The sequence below is a fragment of the Carassius gibelio genome, chromosome A21 (genome assembly GCF_023724105.1).
Source record: "Carassius gibelio isolate Cgi1373 ecotype wild population from Czech Republic chromosome A21, carGib1.2-hapl.c, whole genome shotgun sequence".
In the NCBI taxonomy this organism is placed as follows: domain Eukaryota; kingdom Metazoa; phylum Chordata; class Actinopteri; order Cypriniformes; family Cyprinidae; genus Carassius; species Carassius gibelio.
In genome coordinates, this window is record NC_068391.1 from 14582038 (window position 1) to 14606760 (window position 24723).

The following is a 24723-nucleotide window of genomic DNA, read 5'->3' on the forward strand; positions in this document are numbered from 1 at the left end:
TTCCAACAAGTGCGGTCTGCTCTGATTGGCCAACTGACCCAGTGAATTATGATTGACTGCAAAAAATGCGCAAAACTCTGCATTTGAACAGTCAATAGCAAATATTTAAAGCCCATGTTGCAGGTTAACCACCACTGTCGATTAATGGGTACATAAATCACTCAAAATATGTATATTATTTTTAAAATGTCATTTTTAAAATTGTCTTAAAGACCAGTTTTTAACATTTTTGGTATTAAAATTTTTTTTTTACGCAATTCGGTGATGACATCACGTTGGGGAGAAGTGGAGGAAAGGTAGCCTCAGTCTAGTATTAAAACTATGGTGACTGACTGGGATGAGGAAGAGATGGCAAGAGCCAACATGTATGATGGCAGCAGCCGTATAATTTGGAACCTGCCAGACGTGAGAGGGAAAATGAGGAATTACCTAGAACTGATGGCCGTCAAAGCCAATTAAATGCATTGTCCGAGGAGAATGAGTGGAGAGTTGGTGAAGTGTCCTGGTGATTTGCTATCATTTAGCAATGCAGCAATGAGCACTGGAGCTAGTCTACGAGCAGCAGTGCACAATAACGACACATTTTTTATTTATTTTTTTTTACTGTAATTGAATAGCACTGAGTGAAAAAATCAATGTTTTCTTTATATCTAGTGGCAGTGATCGTGACGTCAGTTCAGATAAGTACCGGTAACTTTTGTCATAGTGTCATAGTACTGGTAAACTTTGCCTTTGTCATCTAGAAATAGAAGACATCATGCTAGCTATATGGGCATTTCTAAGCGTTTATCTCTTCACTCTTGTTGCAAACGTAGCCGTTTGTGTGGGCGGTTCCATCCCATGGAAACTGCGCTGGAAAGCTTGTGCTGTAGGGAAGTGAGTGCGTTTTGGTCGCTGTTGGTCGATATCTATCTATCTGAATTCTCTTGTCTACTACTCGTCTCTCTAGTCACTCTCAATGCTCTTAAGGCGAGAATCGGCATATTGTCATAGCAAAGTCAAAATTACCTCCTTTCTTAGGTTTATGAAACGTTCGTCCATAAAATGCATTGCTGTTCGGTTGTAAGTAATCTTAAAGATTCCTAAATGTATCTACTTTTGGAAGGCCAAATAATTAGTTTTTGCTTTCGCCTAAAAACACACAGCATCTCCCTGACATGGTTGCTTCAACACTAACTGTGGTTACTGAATCCACAGTTTCTTTCTTTGAGTGAACATTTGGGCGGCGTTACGCAAAGATTTCCACATAGTGACGTAGACCTTGTGGGGGCATGTTTAAATGAGCCATTTTAGGGGGGCATGGCAGAGTCTTAACTTTGATAAAGAATATCTCTTTGGGTTTGAGACTTTAGTCTTTGCAACTTTACAGATCTTCTTTATGCACCAAGAGCTTGTTACACTCCAAAGAGAAAGGACAAATTTAAAATACATCATATGACGCCTTTAAATTGCATATGCATTTGTGCCCATTTGTGCACCCATAGGCATGCTGGCCTAAAAAAGAGGTGTCTTCAGGCGCATTGTTGGTGCGTTGCTATTTTGATAAACTGAAAATAGACTGCGCAATAGACCAACTCAAACCTGGTCTAAAGTCTGTCGCAATATTTTGTCTTTGTTATTTAAAGAGCGCATTAATAATATGCGCCTATAGGCGGGTGCACAATGCATGTAGCATTTGCGCAGGAGAACACAATCATTTTTATAAATTGAAAATTACATTCCGCCATGTAAATGGCGAATCCAACATGGTGTGAGCACAAATGGCATTTAAAGGGGATGGGAGATGAGAGACTGATTGGTTTATTACATGTTACACCCAAAAAAACACTCATTTCTCATTAAGAGAACAGGGACAGCCCGTTTAGACCATGCACCCACAGCTTTCCCATCGTTAAACTATCAAAAGTGAATTCTGACACGTCTTGAGTGCATCTGCACTGTGCGCTTTAGACCATGCACTTAAGATTGTTAAAATAGGGCCCCTGGTGTGTGTCTCCATGCAACAACTGTGTTTTCTTAGTGAACGCATCTGCAGCCTTAAATGATTTGAAGAGTCAATATGATTACTAACCAGTTCATAACTACAACCATGTTTTACGTTACTAAATGAATGAATGAATGAATGAATGAATGAATGACACAATGCTTTACTCATTGGACAGTGACTTGTCGCCAGCTATTGCCAATTTTATTTTTGAATCCACAAGTATCAATTCCTTTTGCTATCCTATATTGCTTTATTTATTATATTAATAATACACTTAAATGGAGTGTTAAGATTATGACATAAAACATGACATACAATTAATAAGGCAAAAAAAAATAAGGCTGAAAAACTTTTTCAGAATTTTTAAACAGTTTTAAGCATTATTTTTCAATCTGTAGTAAAATAACAAAAAAAGTATCATTATTTATCTATTTTATTATTATTATTATTATTAGTTTAATATGACTTTTCTTTATTGCTGTTGATTTCAGTTTTGGAAAATAACAATTCACTTTCAAACTGATTATACTAAAATAATACAATCAGGTGTTTTTCTATTTACAGGTATATGTTTTTTGGCAAAGTGAGCGCATGAAATAATATCAAAACAGATTTACGTAACACGAAACAGCATTTGAAGTAGAGATGCAACCTCAACTGCAATTGAGCAAGTGCATGCTTGGTATGAAACAGATACATTAAACCTGATTCAGCAAGTAATATTTCACAACCAAGAAAATATTCTTGTGAAATGGAATTTGGCTGCTTATTATTCTTTCCATATGACATTTCCAATTCAATCGCCAGCCTACTGAATAAATATTTTGGGAGAATTCATTAAGAAGGAACTGCATGCACTGTCTGTTAAGCAACTGGTTCAACCAAGGAATTATGCAAATAATTTATGCAAAAATTCATTAGTCAAAATATACTACATAGCACAAGGTCTTTTCTGCGGTGGAGAATGCAGCACACCACCGCAATATGGCATATTTTACTGGTACATTAATGCATCCCCTGAACAAATGTGTTCCACATAAATGTAAATGTGCTTTGAAATGCAGACAGCACAATCATATGTGTTCGCCATAATTTTACCATCCTTTAATATACTGCTGTTAAAATTAACAAAGTAGATTGTAATAAAATTATACTTCCCTTCTGCTTTTTATAAGCAGTAATATCATATTTATTACACTAAACAAATAGTTTAGAGCATTATCGTATGAAACAAATAGAGTGTGGTGTATACGGATCAGTACTGAGGAAAGTTACGTTTAAAACTAATACATTACAATATGCATTACTCCATAAAAAAAATAATTACATTACAAAATTGTATTATTTACTTTTTATAGAAAGTAATGTGTTACCGCCATTACTTTTTCTTGTCTGAGCTAGGCTTGCTTGTTTGTTTTTAATATAACAAAACTTAATGTAAAAGTGCTTTCATGCCAAAAGTGAAATAATTATCGGGGCCGCAAACCTTTCTTCTGTGCTGTTACGCTGGGTGGCAGTTCAAAACAAATGTGATGTGAATCCAACAAATGGGATCTTTAACTAAAGTCATTTTTGCCAATTTGTATTGTTGAATTGGATCATCGAAGGTCAGCATCAAAAGACATTGGTTAATAAAATGGGATTAACTACTTAAAGGATATTTATGTTATTTAACATTTAATTATTGCAGGTTTGCGTCATATTCTGAGTTTGTATTTCACTGTTTTCATTCATTTTGAGAAATAGAGAATCTGTTATTGTGCAAGTGAGATGAGTAAATCTTTGTTCACATTTAGTCTAGAACTATAGTAACCATCATGTTTACCCAGCACACACAACGCCTCGGCACTTAATCCTGATTTCTCTCAACATGGGGACAGGAGAGCTGTCAGTCAACAAAAGGCAACACAAAGTAACCTATGTTACGTATTTGAAAAAGTAACTCAGCTATTTTTCCTGTAAATTAAAAAGTAATGCGCTACTTTACAAGTTACTCGAAAAAAGTAATCTGATTATGTAACTCAGGTTACTTGTAAACCTGATAAAGATAAGGAGTAATATCTATACTAAACCAAATTTACATAAAAATGCTGTTTCTACTGAAATGCCAGTTGAATAAGTTGATTTAAATTAAATGCATTTAACAGTTTGATTTTATGTAGTTATTGAATTTGTATATATATATATATATGCACTGAAATACCACGCAAAAAAATTGAAAATCATCTAATGAATTTGTCCCTCATTTGCCAAACAGAAGATTTAACTAAATTCAAATCTGAAAAATGTTGACATATTGCTTACTTTAGGCAAGCTGCTGCTACTTTAGTGCCAAACATGATCCTAAAACTATTTAATATCATCATCCATTTTATAAACAGAAACACTTCTGAATGCTAAATATGGAAAACATCCTGTCATGGTGATGCATAAAATGTCCAGTATATTTCCTCAAATGGGGATATACCTTTTGTACAAATAGCATGTTTCAGCTCTCACCCACACACACAGGATTCACACGTACGCATTGTTACGGAAAGCAAAGCCTGTTTTTGTGGAACATCAAATATCCATAGCCTGAGGAGATGCTGTGCTCTCTCTTGCGGCTTGACAAGATGTGTCATTCAACCGTCATGAACAGCCACGGCCAATGTGCCACCCATATTTTGCCGATCAGATAGGATTCGCCACAGTTATGATATCCAAAATAAGTATCATATGTAAATACATGATTCATCACCTAAAAACCCCTTTAGAGTTTCCTTTTCCTTATTTAAACCTGTAATATAAACAAGATAAGTCCCACTTCAAAACTATCGCTGGAAATCTGTAGCGACCTTCAAAATATGAGACGAAAATGTGAAACGTGTTCAGGTCTCAGCAGTCCCAAGATAGCCACAGTTATTTAAAAAACTAAATAAAGCAAACTGCCATGTAGAGCTCATGGTCACAAACCGAGCAGGATATCTAACGTCGACATATCTGAAAACATTGAACAGTTTCCAGACATTCTTATGTATAAACTAAAAATGTGGTTTATCAGTCAGCTAGACACAGTGACAGAAAGCCATATGCATGTGTGGTCTTGGCAATCAGTTTCAGCACGTATGCCAAATATAGCCGCATGTTAACACAATCAATCCCTTTAAAAATGTGTATATAGTTTGAAATCCTTCTGTTTTTTGTTTTTTAAATACATCACAGTGTAAAGCATGTCATTTATCAGAATTATCTGCTGCGTATTCTCTGATTCAGTAAGCACTTTGTTAAGTCAGTCATGATTCTCGCTAATCTTTCATGTCGTTTCAAAGTCAGAACTGAGCTAAATCCAGACTTGGTTAAATTTAGCAAGAAGGTGTAATGTAAACTAAACCGGAGTTACACAAGTGCACACAGGGTTAACACAAATGTCTTCTCTCTCTCAGGAGGCACTGTATAAAACTTCTCCCGGGCACTCTTTTTTCTTTTTTTTCTTTTTTTACCCACAGCTGTGCTTTGTTTCCGTAGACATAACACAGGTGATCAGCATCACTCTAAGAAACTGTTCTTTTCTACCACATCACACACACTTTGACGTATATCTGTGACCACAGGCAGGCAAGAAAACCACAGTCTATACAATGTTATGTCTTACACAAGTATAAGCACACTATGTTAAATTACACCTGTGTTAGTATTGGGAGGTCAAGCGTGTTAAACAACAGAAATTAGGACCACATAAAAGCTGGGGAACATAATACTCTTTCTTTCAGAGTCCCCCTCACATCAAGCCTCGGGGTACACAGGGTATGGAACACCCCCCCCCCACCCCCTTAAGGGATCGGACACTGAAAGACTGTGAAAGACATGTCTGTAAATGAATGAGAGGTGGGGGGAAGTTATGGGAAATAGAAAGATAGCACAATTCTATGCCGCCTTGTCTTCACCTGCTAATGGAATCGATGAGTTTTGAATCTCCCAAGCATTCGAAATAACTCTGAATGGACCTGACATTTGGACTGTAGCAAAAAAAAAAAAAAAAAAAAAAAAGAAAAGACTAAAAACTTTACTAAAACTTTTTTAACACTTAGTATATAAGTACAGTATATGCTGTTCTAGTGGTATAAGTTGTTTAGCATGCAAGTAGACCTAATATATTTTTTTTTCTTTTTTGGTCCCACTTTATATTAGGTGGCCTTAACTACTATGTACTTAAATAAAAACTAAGTACAATGTACTTATTGTGTTCATATTGTATTGTAAAACAATTTTGCTGCTATTGAGGTGGGATAGGGGTAAGGTTAGGGAGAGGGTTGGAGGTATGGGTAAGTTTAAGGGTGGGTTAAGGTGTAAAGTATGGGTCAACAGTGTAATTATAAATGTAATTACAGAAATTAAATACAGATGTAATTACATGTAGTTTTTTTTTTAAATATAAGTACAATGTAAAAACATGTATGTACACAATAAGTACATTGTACTAAATTATTAATTAAAATGTTAGTACATAGTAGTTAAGGAAACTTAATATAAAGTGGGTCCTCTTTTTTTTTTTTTACTAAACTGACAACCAGCATTAATGCACAATAATAATAATTGCTCCTCAAGTATTGTGCTGAAAAATAGTATGTGTTTTGAGCATGGGTTACTGACAGAATTGTGAGGTTTAGAACAAATTCACATAGACTGATCCACATGTGAATGGGTGACTTCAATTAAACATGCTTTATACTAACTATCTTTTTTTTTTTTTTTTACAATAATTATGACACTTAAATAAAGACATGTTTGAATGGCATTCAACGCATTTTACTCAGATTTTATCAGCCCATCATAAACTAGCATAATGGGGTATTTGACCAGACAAAAAGGGATTTGCCTCTTTCCTGCTGTGTCTCCCACCTTGACCTCAGGGTCAAACTGCAGTGACAAGCCGTGACTTGCAGCAGTGTAAAGCCAGAGAGTGGGAGCTTGTGCTCTTCAGCCCCCTATTCAAAGGTTTCACAGCAAAAACCATCTCCCTGAAGTGCAATCCAGTGGAGGAACCGTAAAGCAGCCACTTGCAAAAGTGTAGACAGCTAACACCGGGACAGAAATTCGAACAAGTCCTTTAAAAGTACTCGAGGAATGAGAGCCTATGGGAAGCAGCCCACAATTTGGCTGAATTCTGGCAACAATGCAACTCATTAGGCGACAATATGCAGAAATCAGGTGAGTGGCGTAGATGAGAGTGCTGGTTTGCACGCAAAACACACATTAATTTAACAATTGTGTACCAAGGCTAGATATTCTGCTACACATTGACTGCAGCAAGCAAGTCATGCAGCAAGCTTTGACAAGACAGGGAAAGAGATTCTTTCACATGTCTCTCACCCCAGAACCCTTTTCTGCCACAGGCACACACACCTTGCATATATTTTCTATTTACCTTCTGTGGGATCTTTGCTCTCCTTGCGTCCTTTCTTTCCTTCTCTTTTTTTCCCATTCCGTTCCCTCTTCTTACCCTCTGACATTGTGTCAGTACCAAAACAAGAGAGAAAAATGTAAATCCACAATGGAAAGAAAATAGAAGTAGTCCTATAGGGAGTGTGACCGCCGCAATTGAGACTGAACTTGTCAAAGCGTTTGGGCTCCTATATACACACACTCTCTCACATCACACAGGAAACACCTACTTGCAGCATGGTGAGAGAGAGAGAAAAATAGGGAAGCAAAGACAGTGGAAGAGAGAGAGAGAAGGGGAGGGGAAGAAAGGGAGTGAGCAAAGGGAGGCATTTCCCATAGCTGTCAAGCAATTAACTATTCCCTGCCCGGGTTTTTTAGATCTTTCTGTGTCTTGCAACCAATTAAGTTGGTGTTTGGAGACACCACAGTGCTCTGGCCTTTCTGGTTCACCTGCACCTCTTGGCCCTGTCCCTTTCCACTTGTCTCCCGGAGTCCCAGGGCAGCAGGAGAACAGATTACAGAAACCACAAGCTGACCCCTGGCGTATCTCTCCGCCATACACTGCTCTAGCACTCTTGAAGATATACAAAAAACTCTTCACTCAGCCAAAAGCATTCAGTGACACAGCAACAAAAAGGTACCATAATTCCAAAAATGTTTTGATATATATGTAATTGTAAACTAATGCATGCGTGACTTGACACAAAACAATTCTACTGTTCACTTTCTCTTTCCTTTTATACTCCCCAATGTCCCCTTTTACCTCGCCTGCTCTCTCTCCCCCTCTCTCTCTTTCCTCTTTGCTCCCAGTTTCCCATCCTCTGCTGTAGACGAGTCACAACACGTTCCTGATAGTGTCGCTCCCTGCTAGTGTCGTCAGGAATCCCAGCAGTGAGCACGCAATCACAGACTGGGAACCTAGTGAGAGCACAGAAAACATAATGCCACAAAGCTACACCTCCAATGCCTGTGCTGCAGGTACAAGAGAGGGAGAAATGGAAAGACAGAAAGAAAGAAAGAAAGACGGGAAGGAAGGAAGGGGGCTAAAAGTTATATAGGGTTGAAGAAAAATAAATAAAGAAGCAACCACAGTAAAGAAGACCAACAAACAGGATGGAAAAAGAAAGAAATGAAGTTAGGTTAAAAAATACACTACTCTTAGAGGAAGACAGGAAGAAAAGAAGGGAGACATGTAGGAAGGAAGATGAAAAGAGAAAAATTCTATAAGATTCTAAAAAGAGGTAGAAAGTTCGGAAGGAAGGAAGACGTGGAATGATCAAAGAGAGGAAAATAGGAAGGATAATAATAAGAATCATTACAGAAAGAAGTATAGACAAGAAGATAAACTGACAGACAGGAATAAAAGAAGGAAGGAAGAGTGAAAAAAGGAGGAAAGAAAAGGAGGAAGCAAAACATATGAAGGATTCAAGGAGGAAATATTGAAGCAAGAAGAATGAAATTAAGGGAAAAAGATAGGATCCTTCCTTCATGAAGACAAGAAAGAAAGAAAGAAAGAAAGAAAGAAAGAAAGAAAGAAAGGATGCTATAATGGGAATAAATCTAGCAGCCCCACACGGACAGTTTCAAAGGGTCCATCCAAAAGTTTGGGGCACTGGTGGGCTGAAAGCCGGTCACATGACTAATGTGATGAAAATATCAGAGGGCATCATAAATAAAACACAGTGTCACCATCACTCTACTTCCATCCTCTTTCCAAGCCCCAAAAAATTGACTAGGGAGGAATATAGAGTTAAAGTGTTAGTTCACCTAAAATTAAAACCAACATTTGATTACAGGATCAAAAGAAACAACGTTTCCCTACTCTAGCAAAGGAAAACTAGTCTCCTGGAAATCCTCCGACATTCTTCTTTACAAACCCTCGTTTTTACTTTGAATTAGTGACGTTGTTTTGTTTTGATATCTCCGCTGCATTTCCGCATGTGTCACTTCTGAGCAGCGCATGCGCAAAGCTTAACTCGTACGTAATTTCCCCGTAACTGCTTCCATTTATAACAGTGAGCACAAGCTGGATTCAAGTGATTATTAAATTTTGAATATGGATATTTTTTTTTACAAAAACGCATCAATGCACTGCAAGAGGCATTTGTTCACCCAACTGTGCTATAAAATATGAGCTTTAAAACATGCAGATTATGTAATGTCCCGTTGGGAATTCAGTTTTGACAATGATGATACATTTAAAGAATTAAAGGGGTCATATTATGCGATTTAAATGTTTCTTTTCTCTTTGTAGTGTTACAAGTTCAGAGAATCAAATAGCGAGTTAAACAACTGGGCCCGTATTCATAAAGATTCTAAGAATCCTCTCAGAAAACTCTTAATTTAGCTTAAAAACTTTTACGTAGGAGTCTTAGCTTAAAAGCGATTCGGGACCGATCTGAGAGCGAGCAACTGAGTAAGGAAAAGACAAAAACTTTCATCTTATTGAGGAGGCGGGGTTGACCCTGTTGCTATGTATGACACAATCTTTTGGAGACTGTGATTGGTTGGTTGTCCAACAAGGGAAAAAAAAAAAAAGATTTTAAGTATAGGCTCTATTCTAATTCTCACATTGAATTTACATTCGTAATTTATCCTATTTGACCGTTCTCTCACACACACATTATATGTGTGTAAATAAATATTTTTTTTAATTTACCATGCTTGTAATTTCCTATAAGGTATTTGTTTGGATTAGAATGATAAAAATTGTTCCACTCTTTCCAATTACAGTGATTGCTGTCCTATTTAAGTGGCGGTATCAAATATGGAATCAAAACCAAGAAGGGCGAGCAAGCCAAACTGGACAGAGGAACAGTGTTTACTGTTAGCCCAGTTAGTGGATGAACACAAGGCCATTCTTAAAGGATAATTCGGGCCGGGTGTCACAGCAAGGGACAAGAAGCAGACATGGGAGCGTATAGCACAAACTATTAACGGTCCATTCCCCCTGCTTGTGTGCACCTATAAGCCTGCTATATTCATAAATGCATTTTTTTTGAGCATGCAAGGTGGGAATGTCCAGTGGAAACTAAATGATCTGCGACACAATAAGATGTTCTGAAAGTGCTGTAATTGTTTGTGTGATCACTCTGCTTACAGAAGGTTGTGACAGACCCAAATCATCATTATTGCACTGTTGCATTTTCCCAGTTGCCAAATATCGTAATGTAGCGATTACTTTAATTTATATATTAAATTATAAATTATTATATAATCTATACCGTATTATTAACTCACTGTCATCCATTGTCTGCAACACATTTCTTCTGCATCTTCGTCTTTCTGCCATTTTCTCCTCTGCTAAAGAAACTCTTAAACCTCTTAAAAGTCCTCATCAGTGCTCCTAACAAGTTTGACCTTAAGACCTCTTTTAAGGGTTAAGATGCTTTCTGAATTACTTTTTTCTTTACTAGGATTTTTTCTGTAATTTTAAGAGTAAATGCCCACATTTCTAAGAATTTTCTTAGAATTTTGTCACTAGGAGCTACTTTTTGCATTAAGATTCTTTATGAATACGGGCCCTGGTGTTTATTATACTCAAGTTCTCAAAAGTAGTGAAAGACAGTTCACTGGACAAAGCACAGGCACAGGACAGTAAGCACATTGTTTACATTTAAATAATTTGCCACTGATGATTCAAACGCTTGTTTGTTGCTTTTTAGACCACAAATGCAGGCATGGTTTTATGTTTACGCAGCGCAATAAGCAAAGCAATGTGTAAAAATACAGTATAAATCATTATAATCAGTAATTATGTCCCAACTGGATGCAACAAATGCCTCGTTTGTAATGGGTTTTATTGGATTTGCCTCGTTCCGGACTGTGAAAGAATCTTTCTATTTAGCCAGATCTTCTTAGTGAACCGGTCGAAACCAGTTCACCGAATCGAACTGAATCATTTGAAACGGTTTGCGTCTCCAGTATGCACTTATCCATAAATTACTTAAGTTATTTTCTTTATAAACATGCCTTACACTCCCTCTGACACGAAATAAACCAAAAGTCCCGTGCTGCACAAAATATATTTTTTTTTTAGCAACATCATATGACCCCTTTAATATTTTAGAAGACTGTCACATGTTTCACTTCAATCTAAAGCTGAGTGCTAAGCCCAGATAACATTAATGCTGGCGGCAACAGTGTTACAGGTTCAAATCTGTATGACTGAAATCATATTGTTGTGCCTCTAAGCAAGGCACCAAAGTTCAGATAAGTGATGTGAGATACAGTATCAAAAGTGTCTTCATAAGGGTTTTCTCAAAACAACCTTATATCTCCATTTTCATCAAGCAAGATGCACCAGGATCAAAATCTGTCTAACATGATGTCATTCTTTAAACAAACATTTCCTCGTTATATTGCAACAGTGTATCCTGTAATCTAAAAAAAAAAAAAAAATACACATCAAGGAACCAGCAGCTTGATCCCAAAAATAGAGGCATTTTGTTATTCCATCTCTACCACAGAGCACAGAGCACAATTTCATCAATACAAATTAAAGGTAAATGGGGATTATGCCAGTACTCATGCAGGATTGGCAGAAACTAGAATGATAGAAAGATTGTGACGAGAATGAAAGCATGATGTGGTATCAGGACCTCGCTACGTGGCCTCTCGTGACTGTAACCTCCTTGGAGCCATGTCATCATTTAGCTGGTGGGAGTGTGTGTGTGTGTGTGTGTGTGTGTGTGTGACCGGTAGGGGCAGGAACTGGCATGCCCCAACACATGCAATGTAGCCTCCAATTTAGAAAAGATCAAAGTGCCACGTTGTAGGCATAAACAGTGTGTGCATGTGTGGAAGTGCTTCCTTCATGACAGCTTTTTGCGTGAGTGAATCTGTCAACAGTAATGACACTGTGTGGGTCACCCTCCCCTCTTTGCAAGGCATGATGGGACTTGCTACCCGACCCGACTCTTCTCTCTGACACCTATGTGTGTATACTTACACATGCAGAACTGTGACATCTACAGGTATCGGAATACAGGTGCTGTTCATTCAGAGGGGAACTCCCTTAAAAGATTATTTCTCCTTGAAATGCAGTAAGGCTCCTGTGTTAGCTTTGCCCCGCCATCACTACAGAAGTGAATGCGTTACATTTACTACAAAGGTGCTGAGAGTTTCTGGTGGGTGGTGCTGACATCACGGGACACAATACCACCAGTGCTATGTTGCAATATGCTGTTACAAGGAGTTTCAGAAAACAAAAGGAGAAGAAAGAGAAAAAAATTGGGTGTATCAGTGACTTGTTCTGCTTTATTTTTACTGTGAACCACCCACCTGGCAAGAAGCACGAAGCCCTCCAGCTCAAGGTGAAATAAAAGACTGCGGTGTGACATGCATTTGTATAGGAGGGGAGGGGGGTGTCTCGCTGTAATGACAGCCATTCAAACAAAAACAATAGATATAGGAGACAGTTCTCAAAAATGGGGCACTATCATGCTTTCCCACTTCTTTTCTGTCTTCAGGTCTCTTCCCATCCGTCTCCCACTCTCTTTCCCTCTTGTGACACTGAAGTATTCCTCTTTTCATCCATTAAATAGCATCTGCTGTTTCTCAACATCGGTTGCCCTCAGGCGTTCGCTGCTCTGATTGGGTGGGTGGGGATGCCTGACATTAAGAGTAAATAAAGAGAATGTGGAGCCATCCCTTTAAAAGTCCTGGATTGGACTTTCCTGAATCTCTCCCACTCCCGTACCCTCACCAGGCCCCATCTATGCGGTTTTTATGCACCCCAACCCCACCCCCCACTTAACTTCCTTAAAGATCACAGTAGATCACTGTAGACCACCTCCCCCTCTACCAGCCTCCCATTATACCTGCACACCATCACACATATACACCGCCCCGAGACTCTGCTGGCATTTCACGAGCTCGCTGAGTTTATCTTTGGAGACCTAATGGTTTTAAACACCCATCTGGTTGTTTAGATCTGCGTGTTTCTCTTAGTGCATGGTCTGTGTGAGGGGAGATGGTGGATCTGAGTGGGAGGTAAGGGGATGTAAATCCCTGCATTTAACATTTGCCTGTTGACTTGACTGAGAGGTGAAGCAAGGGCAGCCAAGAGGTAGAGAGGCACTGCAGAGGCAAGGATAAAGTGAAGAAAATAGATGCATTGTCGACTTTGACAAGCTGCTCAAATGCCCAGCAGTTGTGTTTAGTTGTACCTTCATGGGCAGAGCCATTGGGACTGTCATCCATGAGGAGGTTTTTGTTTCTAAATAAGACCTGTGTACAAAATTATTGGATACATATGTGAACAATTAGGCTCAAGTCTATCCCCTCCCTAAATTTTGAAGACTGCTTGAACTAGTCTGTAGGTAGATCATCTGTGAACGATCATGGTGCCCAGGCCCCGTGCCTGGGAGCAGGGCATGTTTCTAATACGGAGCTCCTTAAGGGTCGGAAAAGGGTCGAATCTCAATCTCTTTGAAGGTATATCTCTGAAAAAAATCAATCACTTTGAAGGTGTAACTCTGAAAAAAAATCGCACACATCCGTAATGGTAAAGGAAGAATCATCTGTGGTTCCAGGTGGCATCATCTGCGCAAAGACAGAGTGTGGGGTCCGAGACATCCGGCCCATTAGACAGGATGTCTCGAGGCACTCACAAAAGCCTGACCAATCAAAGTCAGGAGGCACCACTGCAGTGGTCAAATTTTGGGCAGATGAGCCATTGAACTTCTAACCACAATGCCATGTGTGTTGTAATAAACAACCATCTGTGTTTGTGACAACAAGCAATAAGACGTGTGAAGGAAAATGCAGAGTGAGCATGAGTGATTGTATGCATTGCGTGCTACAGAGAAATTGTTCACAGGCAACCTGCATATGTTTGACTGCGAGTGGATATGTGCGTAAGCTTTCTACACTCCATGCAAAGAACCTTGGCCCCTGTGTGCATGCGTGTACGTTCAGGTGGTGTGTGAATTCAGCCCTGCAGCATTTCTCCTGTGCACAGATATCACCATGGAAACCATTCAGGACAAGGTAGGAGATGGAGATAGAGAGAGAGACACGCTGCACCACATGAAAACAGAGACATCCATGAGGTAGCCTCTGCTCAGTCTGCAGGGAAACACTGCAGCGAGCGAAACAAGCAGCAGTTAGGAAGACAGAGAGCGAGAGAGAGCATGCTTCACAGGCAGAGTGGCATTCTAACTGCACGCTCACTTTCTAAGCTGTCAGGTTGTCCCATCACGCAGCTGCCAATTACAGATCTGCCACAGTTTAGCCCCGCCCCTACTGTATACCCTGCCTTCCTGCAACAGCAAAACAATCCAGCCAGTGTTTAAATGATTTATGAATGAAAGGATGGCAGAAATGATGGCTGAGATGCGTCCCCATCACAGTGTTTCAAAGATTCATCTCACCAGAAAGGACAGGACATATAGTGATACACTTAGCAAAACGGCAGCCAATAGGGTGCAATTTAGCCCTAGCATGTGCTTCGAGATGCTTTTTCACAGTTTACGCTAACCGAGGTGCATGAGATCACAGAGGCATTCACATGTCTGCTAAGAGCTATGACAGAACAAACAAGCACAGAAAAAAGCCAAATGGAATGAAGTTAAAGACAAGACAACAAGTTGCACATTTGCGTTACTTGCCTAATTCAAGATCCTCAAAGATGCATGTCATAATAGTATGGCTCATCTTGTTTATACCATCACATATGTTCAAGATCCTAATCCTGGGTATAGACCTTAAGCAGGGTATTTAATTCAATGCAATTGAAAACAAGGCTGTGGGTGACGGATTAAGTTTTTTTTTTTTTTTTTTGTCTTTTGTTCATTGGAATTGTGAAAATATGTCTTTTATTTAAAATGTTGCACAACAATCAACATCAAGGTCTATTCCTATCCCTCACTGCCTTGTTTAAATTTGTGCATATATGGCAACCTGTAAGAAAGAAGAATCATACATCTCTTCAATATCTTCTGTCTCCTACACACGTCTCCTGCTTCTCAGAAAAACCAAGGTAATTTAACGTGCATCTACTCTAGAGTTTCAGAAGGAGATTTTAATGGGACAGCTCACCCAAAAAGACTGTCATCATTATGCATTATGTTCAGTGTCTTTATTTTTGTATTTCACTGTATGGACAAAATAATTTACTGTATGCCCAAAATCTTTTTTTTTTTTTTTTTTAAAGAAAGAAAGAAAGAAAATCATACAGGTTTGAAACTATAACTATACCTTGAACAATGTCTTAAACTATGCTCTGACTTGCCAAGGCAGTCTGCATTCAAACCAAATGAGCTACTGCTAACACACTGACTTTTCTATCTCTATACTACATATATTTCTCTTTTGTTCTATATGTCCTTGTGTTAATTCTAGCGTTCCAGCTGCACATGATCTCAAAAATCTCAATAATCAGCTCAATAATAAGCATGTGAGAGCAACTATAATGACTATGTATTGCTTTCCCATGATGTCATAAGTACAGCAACTTAAGCTGAAGTTTAATAACCCGACGGCATCCCCCAAACAGCCTTTTGTGCAGATCCTCATGTCCTGTTTTGTCAGGGATGATCAAACTGGACTGATGAGTGCAATTACTCTACAAGGATGAAAAAGGGCAAAGTTCTTAAAGTTAAACCCACAAACCTCTGCCTCCATGAAATTGTCTATACCCCGTATCACAGTTATTCAAGTCTGTTACTCAAGTGGCATTCAGATATACAGCAGTCTTTGGATCATACATTAAAGTCTCACCCGAATGTGCGACAGATTGTTTTTGAGATAGTGTCAGGGCGAGATCTACTCCATCCATGTTTTTGCTCTCTTTCTTTCTCAGTTTCAGTAGAACAGACAAACACACTCCCACACACTCTCATGCAGTTTAACAAACAAGCGCCCACATTGCCATTGCAGCGTTGACACAAACACAAACGCATGCTGTTCAGCATTCAGGAACGGGCCAACGCGCTACCAGCCAAACACCAGTCCTCTGACACAAACGTATACATGCCATTTCGGCAGAACGTAAACGTGCAAGTGAACAAACACGCACACATGCTCTTTTTTTTGGCCTCATCTGGTCTAGTTTGTAAAAACCAAAAAGGCAACTGGCGTAGTGACATTTATTAGGATTTGATAGGAAAGAGAAAAGAAACGGAGGCTCATGGGAAAGGGTCCAGTTCTTATCAATACCCCTCCGCACACAAAGACACACACGTCCGCTCCCTAGCTCCACATTCTTCAAATCAAATCAAATTCCTTGCGCTCTCTCAGCTCGTCCTTTATCTGGAGAATGTACTTGGAGCAGAGCACAAACATGTCACAGTGAGAAAGCCAAAAGGCCCTATGCTCACCAAAAAAAAAAGCGCCCCCCCCCCCCCAAATGCAACACACACAATTCATTTGCATTTCTGTTTTTGCTTCTACGAGAAGAGCTGCGTCTTATCACAATCCCAGCTTATCTCTCAATTTTTCTTCCAGTGTAGCAGGGTCTTCCTGAAAAACACAGAACTGTGCTAGCATTGAGCGTCCTCTGGGGTTGATGACTCCGCTGGTCAAAAACCAACGGCTTGAGTTTTGTCTTTCAAAGGGGCCTCAGATAATTTGTGGGGAGAGCTGGTGAAAGATCAAGTGTGTGGGTACAAGCGAGTGGCAGGACGACCACTTCGTGCTCTGGCTCTTTCAGGGGGGAGGGATTACAGGAACCCTGGAGCACAACTGGGCCATCTTGAACCAGCTATTCTTTGCTGTCTGGACAGAATTAATACAATTATGGGAAAAAATTAATAAAAATGCAAGAGAAAATTGCAAGAGAGTATAGGACATAAAAGACATCCTTACAGAGCTCAGGATAAAATCTGATGCCCAGACCAAACTGAAAAAGATGAAAAAGCATCATCATGGAAATATGAGGTAAGGTCTGTGAGGTAAGGTTTGGGAATGCTGGGCCTGACCTTGGCTCACTTCTCCTCACTGATGGACCACGTGGGGGAGAGGATTTGCATTCCACAAATTTATTCCACCCAGAGAACAAAAATAATAGCAAAAAATAAAATATCTAATTTAAAAAAAAAAAAAAAGTTTATTTTTCTTACTGTATGCAAAGTTTTTTCTTGTTTTTAAGCATAAATTAAACATTGCAAAATTTTGCCTAACCCAGAACCCAAAAAAAAAAAAAAAACTTTTTTAAATCGGTTGAAAAATTCTTATTCATAACATTGCGTCAATAAATTTATCTTGTTTTAAGAATGTTTAGATATTTGTACTGGAATACCAGACAAAAATACTGATTAAGAAAATGACTTTTGCAGTGCTAGCTATCTTTCAACAACAATATGAGAGAGACCAGACGGAAAGAGCGTGTGTTTTCCTGGGGAGATAGGCACGCTCCTGAACTCCAGAGTCTGGGCCACTCAACCTGACATCAACAACATGGCCAGATTAATATAAGACAGGAATGAAAGCAAGACTTACGGTAAACTGTATCTCCGCTGACATTTTGAACATGTACAGCCTTTGCCCAGATACTCGCTAAAGCCGGTGCTCAAGATCTACAACTAGAGGTAAATCAATACAGAGGCAATATCTCAATCGAAGTCTGTTTCAATCACTGGAATGCTTTTTTTTTCTAATCCTTTTTTCACCACAGATAAATCTAGCATTGCTTTAGAGAGAGAAACCGCTTTCCAAGCATCAATAATACCAGAGAGCATCTGGAAACAAAGAGAGAAGGCAATCATCCTGCATGCATCTACTTTCTACCTGGCAACCTATCCAATGAAAACTTGTTCTGGGAACAGGTCCAGCCAACCACATCAAGTTCACCTCTTGCTCCACGCAGTGGCACACAGGTGACTATCACCTCACAAATCCGGAGTTTGTGGAAGGAAAGGGTTCAAAATAAGAGACTATAAAAATGAAAAAATAAGTGAAAGGGAGGGGGGGGGGATGAAATGAGAGCTACAGAGCCAAAACAACACATGATAAAAACCACTAGGGAATATGAGTGTTGTTGACATGCTGTGACTAGTATGGAAGGAAAAGGCATCCATGTAACATTTCCTCCCAAAGCTCTCATAATAATTGGATAAATTATTCCACATAAACAACAGATGCTACAAACACGTCCCATGCACTGGATTGAGTTTTAACTTTGATTTTATCTTGTGCTTGAATGGAGAAAAATCGCTTGAATGTTTTCATTGGCAAGGCTTAAAACGATGTGAAAAGATGTGAAAATGATAGTTTCGCGAGGACAGAGCATTGCCCCGATGGGAGCTCAAGCTCTGATGTCACATGGACTATTTTAACAAGATCCTTACTGCATTTCTGAACCTTGAACGTGGTAGTTCCCTTGCTGTCTATGTAGGGTCAGAAAGCTCTCGGATGTCATCAAAAAATATCTTTGTGTTCTGAGGTCTTTCAGGTTTGGAAATGAAATGAGGGTGAGTAATTAATTTCAGAATTTTCAATTTTTTTATTTGAATTATCCCTTTAAAGTCTTGTGTTGCTTATAATAAACTGACATTTTGATATCCCACAAGAAGTTATATAGATGCATTGCATACTGTATGCATTAGTGAGTAGTGAAAATGAGGCTGAGAGGGAAAAAAAAAAATCACAGTATGCTCACTACAACTCACTTTTTGTTTCTTTCCTTAAAGTCAAGACTAATTTAGCAATTTCTCATGCAGTGTTATTTCGTACTTCAGCATTCTGTGATGGATTATATATATATATATATATATATATATATATATATATATATATATATATATATATATATATGCAAGAAAATATTTTGCTGATTTCATAGATAATATTTATTTATATTCATTTTAAGCAAGTTGATGCCCACCGATCAGATGCGATTCATTGTTATGTATTACAAAAGTAATTTAATCTGCCTAATGATAACAGAGGCAACAATTCATCATCATTTCAAGTAAAAGCTTTTCCAAACAATCTTTCTGATCATTGTATCTTACTGTACCACTTCCACCTTTGCTGTAATGTGAAATCTGTCATTGCATGGGCTGGGCTTTAGATAAATGGGGCCTGATAAATGGTGCTCTGATCTGGTTTCAATCACGTACAGGTCCCTGCATTCATCAAACTCTCTCCTTATGGACAGCTAGTTGCTCCATCACACACAGCAAAATCCTTCTCTGTCCACCTTTTAACACAAGCAAAAAAAAAAAAAAAACACTATTCATTCTTTAAGCCTTTTCATGTTAAGACACACATCAATCCACTCCTACGACATACCTGTGGAAGCAAACACTGGCGGTCGATGTGCATGGAGTGTGCAGCAAACATGGCCGGACACGTCCTCCGAGTGGAGCGCAATGCTCGCAACAGGAGTGTCGGCAGACCCTCTTTTCAACTATTTGGCACTCCGTACACAAACACACGGATGCCCTTCCCATGCTGCTTTGTTCCAAAACCTTTTCTTTTGTCAAGTTCCTGTCATAGCCACTGTCCGGATTTATTCCGGACACATATTATGACGGATTGCTGCACACATAATTATACAGAAGCAAGCAAACACAACACAACATGGATGTTATGGAGCTATTGGTTAGACATGCCCAGTTTTATGAGCAAATAACTACTGAGCTGGTAACCCAAAGTTTGCAGGTTCAAACCCCAGGGATGATTCTGTCTATGATCAGGCCCAGAGAGAACTTTTTATTTTATTTTCTTTTCTATTCAGCAGCAGCATGGATCTTAGAGGAAACTCCACAAAAATCTGTGGATCCAAACATGGTTGTCTTGAGATGCTTAAAGTATAGATATCTTTTGTTCCTGAGTAATACGAGAAAAAGGCTGTCTTAGGCAGCAGTCTCCTGCTGCTTCTGCCGTTTCCTACCATTTCAAAAATAGCATATTTGAATATGTGATTTTAATAATAGCGCATGACAAATTTTCATCCTAAATTATGACAAATCTAGCATTCAGTTTAATGAATGAATGAACTGAGAGCACGGTGTGGTTTCAAGTCATTCATCTTAACAAATACATCTCTCAGCCACATGAAATATGGAAAGAGCAGCATTGGGATGTATATGACAGTGTTGACAAAAGTGTCAATACAACAGCGAAAGAGGCACAAAAAAATATTCTGATAAGTAAATTAATCCTTGAACTTGACCTAGGCTGCTGCAGGGTTTTCCGGAAAGATCAAGCTGGGAAGAAAAAGTTGTTTTTTGGTAGTGGTGGTGGTGGAGAAAGAGGGCACATATAATGCAATAAGAAAACACAACCTTGTGATCAACCATGTTAATTACGGTAACTACTGCACCATTGGTTTCAACAAAACAGAACATATTTTTTTGTAAATACAGCGTTGTGTTTAATATTCTTGTCCAACTACATGACTGCTGCTATGATTATGTCAAATGTAAGAACAAGCACACTGCATTATGCAAAAGCATACAAATATTTCTAATAGTTTGCATACAATACAATATGAGCTTTTCAAGCACCAGCTATTCGAGGAATTGTTTACAGAAACACAGCCTGTGTCTTTAGCAACGTGGCATCATATTAATAGGCCTCCAGTAAAGACAAATTAGACATTTGCTGTTCAGGCTATAGATGCTGCAGTGTCCTGCAGACTTGTGCAGAGCAGCATGTATGTGGTCTGAGCCCAGGGACGCACAAGTGCAGCAGGAGGACGCCTCCCGGGTGTCCTTTAGCCACACACTACGCGTGAGTCCTGAGTGGCAGCACTGTACACATGCTATACTGCAGTGGGAAAGCACAGAGTCTTCCTGATGAATAGTTGATGAGCAGCTTCTAGGCAGAAAGCAGAGGGGTAAATCTTTCCATTCAGCTACAATCTGTCCCTCTCTCTTTCTTTCTTATTTACATCTCATACACTCATCTCCTTCTACATCTCACTCCTTTTCTCCTTGCTGTCAAGGCTGTAAACTACTGGGCCTTATTGGAAGGCTCTGTGTTTGGATAATGACAGAGGAGAGAAACCATACTGAATGTTCTTCAACCTCAGATCAGAGAAGAGACCGTGTTTGTAGCCAGGGTCGTTGACATTAAAGAGTGTCCATGATAGAGGAAAGGAAATCTTTTAAAAAGGAAGGAAAGTTTAGAACCATGGTTATTATAGTTAATTAACTAAAACCATTTTCAAAAATAGATTTTTGTTACATAAAAAAAATAATAATCCTAACAATTTAACTTAAAAAAAGGAAGAAAAGAAATAATAAAAAAACATCCAAAACTAAAAACTATTTATAAATATTTAAAAAAACTATAATATATCACTATAATATATCCATGGTCTGAAAAACTTAAAAGTTCTAAATAATAACACATTTCCATAAACTATGCACTTACTGACTTATTTCTCATATACTGTATATTTTAGGGTAAATGTAAAAGTTTAACAAATTTTTAATTCATACATTTCATGATATTGTACAACATAAACTGACCTTGCTTTGTCAAAAGAAGATTGAGTTATATATTTTTTTAGTGACGCATGTGTCTCTCCAAATTATAATTTTCTTTGTGAAAGTCATACCACATGATTTTGACTTTGCAGACAAGCCAAATATTAATAAGCAGTGAATCAACTTTATTAAAACATTATTTTATAAACAAATAATAATAATCATAGAAGATTTTTCCAAACGACTTCATAAGGTTTTCCTTTCAGGAATTGTATTATTTTATTGAGTTGCACCACTCTCCCGGTTTTTTTTTTTTTTTTAAATAATCTATTAGACAGAAGAAAAGAGTCACGTCATTTGACTCGGCCTCATACAGCATGAAAACCTGAGTTCATGCACTGCGACCATGTGACCTGTCATGACATCCTTCCTCTGTAACATGTACGCCTATGTTACATGTGCACAGATACATTATTTACTACAGAGGAAGATGCGCTCGAGGCAGAGATCAGGCAAACATTATTTTTAGTGAAGATGACATGGAGCGTTTGAGCATATGGGATCTGGATCGAGAAGCCCAGTTTATATATAGTCCTATAAATAGCAGAGGAGATGGACAGCTGGGTTTAGTCTACACTTAAGAACAAATGTCACATCTACAATAATGCTAAATATCCTCACAGGCATAAACAAGCATGACTACCTTCCCAAAGAATAATCAATCCAGTACATGGGATAATTCAGGGAATTTCCCATAAGAAAAAATAAGGAAATAAACATTGCGTCAGGGCAAGAAATGAAAATAACACTTTGATGAATCTATAGGGCTATGCGTGCAGTGATACTAGTGATGCTTTCCAAGAGGATTAGTTGATCCAAAAGTGAATACCAATGTAATTTTATAGGCTCAAAGTTGCATTCTTGAAACGATTCCACGTTGGAATTTTTCTGAAGGCAAAATAGAAAAGTATTTAACAGCAAACACCAAAGACTAACACAAAAAATGTCTACTCCTGACGCCCCTCCACCCAAATACTCCCAGCAGCCCCTCAGTTTATTTTCCCTGTGAAGGTCTTGTGAAAAAGGGGGCCACAAGTTCAGTTAAAACTAATATTTGCCATATCACCTCCGATGATCGCTGCTTCCTCTAATAGTGATGTCAGTTTTCATGCCAGCTGCGGCTAAGTAACTGCTTACTCTGCGCCACACAAGTACATGTCTCTTTCCTTCATCAACATAGTAGCTTAACTGAATAAGATGAATTAATCTAAACAAGCATTTAGAATATTAAAGCCAAGTGCAAATATAACCACAAGCAACAATCAAGTCTGAACAGATTGAGCATTTTTATTAAATGACCAAATTCGAAAGAATAGATCCTGTGGATACAATTGTTTTGGTGGCCAATTTCAAATTCACTTTGACTCACAATATAAAGGTAAGTAATTATAAACAACGCCTAAAAATGTATTGATTTTGTGAATGATTCTATGAATTAAAATTCTTTTTTTTTTTTATTATTATTCTTCAGATGATATAAAGGTCATTCAAACTGGATGACCAACCTACTGGAGGATATGAACATAGGTTCTTTAGATTTAGAAAACTAAACAAAACAAAAAAAAAGTAAAATAATATCCAAATATTTAAATCCATAACAGCATACACTAGTTAATTTTCTTTTTTTTTTGGAAAAGAAATACCCCATATTTTTCGGACTATAAGTCGCACCTGAGTATAAGTCGCATCAGTCCAAAAATACGTCATGATGAGGAAAAAAACATATAAGTCGCACTGGACTAAGTCGCATTTATTTAGAACCAAGAACCAAGAGAAAACATTACCGTCTACAGCTGCGAGAGGGCACTCTATGTTTTCAGTGTAGACTACAGGAGAACTGAGCAGCATAGAGCGCCCTCTCGCGGCTGGAGGCGGTAATGTTTTCTCTTGGTTCATTTCTTTTGGTTCATTTCAAATTAATTTTGATAAATAAGTCGCACCTGACTATAAGTCGCAGGACCAGCCAAACTATGAAAAAAAGTGCGACTTATAGTCAGGAAAATACGATAAACCCTTTAAAAATGTATTAGAATTGACAGAATTATTTAGTAACCACATGACAAAGCCTTTACTATTTCAAATACGAATTTCACAATCCTACTCTTTTACTGTATTTTTCTTTTTAATCAAATAAATTCAGCCTTGATAAGCATAAGAGACTTCTATCAAAGACATTTACACAATCTTACCATCCTCACACTTTTGAAAAGTAGAGTAAATTGCTAATTCATTAGCAGAAATGCCTGTTTGTATTTTATAGCATCAACTATTGCCAGAACAATTGCCTGGCATGCATTTGATGAATATTTGGGATGGAATTGAGACCGTCATTATACCCCAGGGCTGGAGTCTCTGTGGTTTATATGAAATAATGAAGAAGAGATTCAGAGCATACAGTACAGGGTTCCAGGAGCTTCACTATTTAGACCCCTAATGAATTACAGCCATGCCTTTCACATATGAAACATAGCAAATGTTTCAGAGAGTTTAAATGTTATTCTCTGTGGCAAGGCAATGAGGCACAAGATTGATCTGAGCATTAGAACAGTTTAACATTGGTGATTAGCCACGATTACCCAGCATGTTAGTGTCAGACCTGATGAGAGTAACACCATAGTCTCACCACGTCTGCAGGGTGCAAACTCCTGGGCCTGTTTCTAATATTTTTGGGGCTGTAAGAATCCTGTTCATATACTGCCTCTAAGTGGTGAATATGAGCCAAAAAGAAACAGTGAGCAAAGATCTATTCTATTCTACTTCACAAATCTATTTCAAATATAGCACAACAAGTATTCGTTCTGAATTCAATAATAAAATAATTCCAAATTTCTTTGAATTTTTCTTTTACACATAACTTCTTAGAGAAAG

At 38.3% G+C, this 24723-nt stretch overlaps 1 protein-coding gene across 9 annotated transcripts in view; it reads right to left on the reverse strand.

Moving 5' to 3' along the window:
• The window catches only part of LOC127941559 (pro-neuregulin-2, membrane-bound isoform), an 83756-nt gene that overhangs the window by 49945 nt on the left and 9088 nt on the right, over nt 1-24723 (reverse strand). Inside the window, exon 1 of one of the 9 annotated variants that reach the window (XM_052536739.1) lies at nt 7395-7652. The exons of the other annotated variants lie outside the window; for them this stretch is intronic. Coding sequence (XP_052392699.1) covers nt 7395-7479 — 85 coding nt within the window. The 5' untranslated portion in view covers nt 7480-7652. Of the gene's footprint in view, nt 1-7394; nt 7653-24723 lie in introns of those variants that run through there. 9 annotated transcript variants of the gene reach the window in all.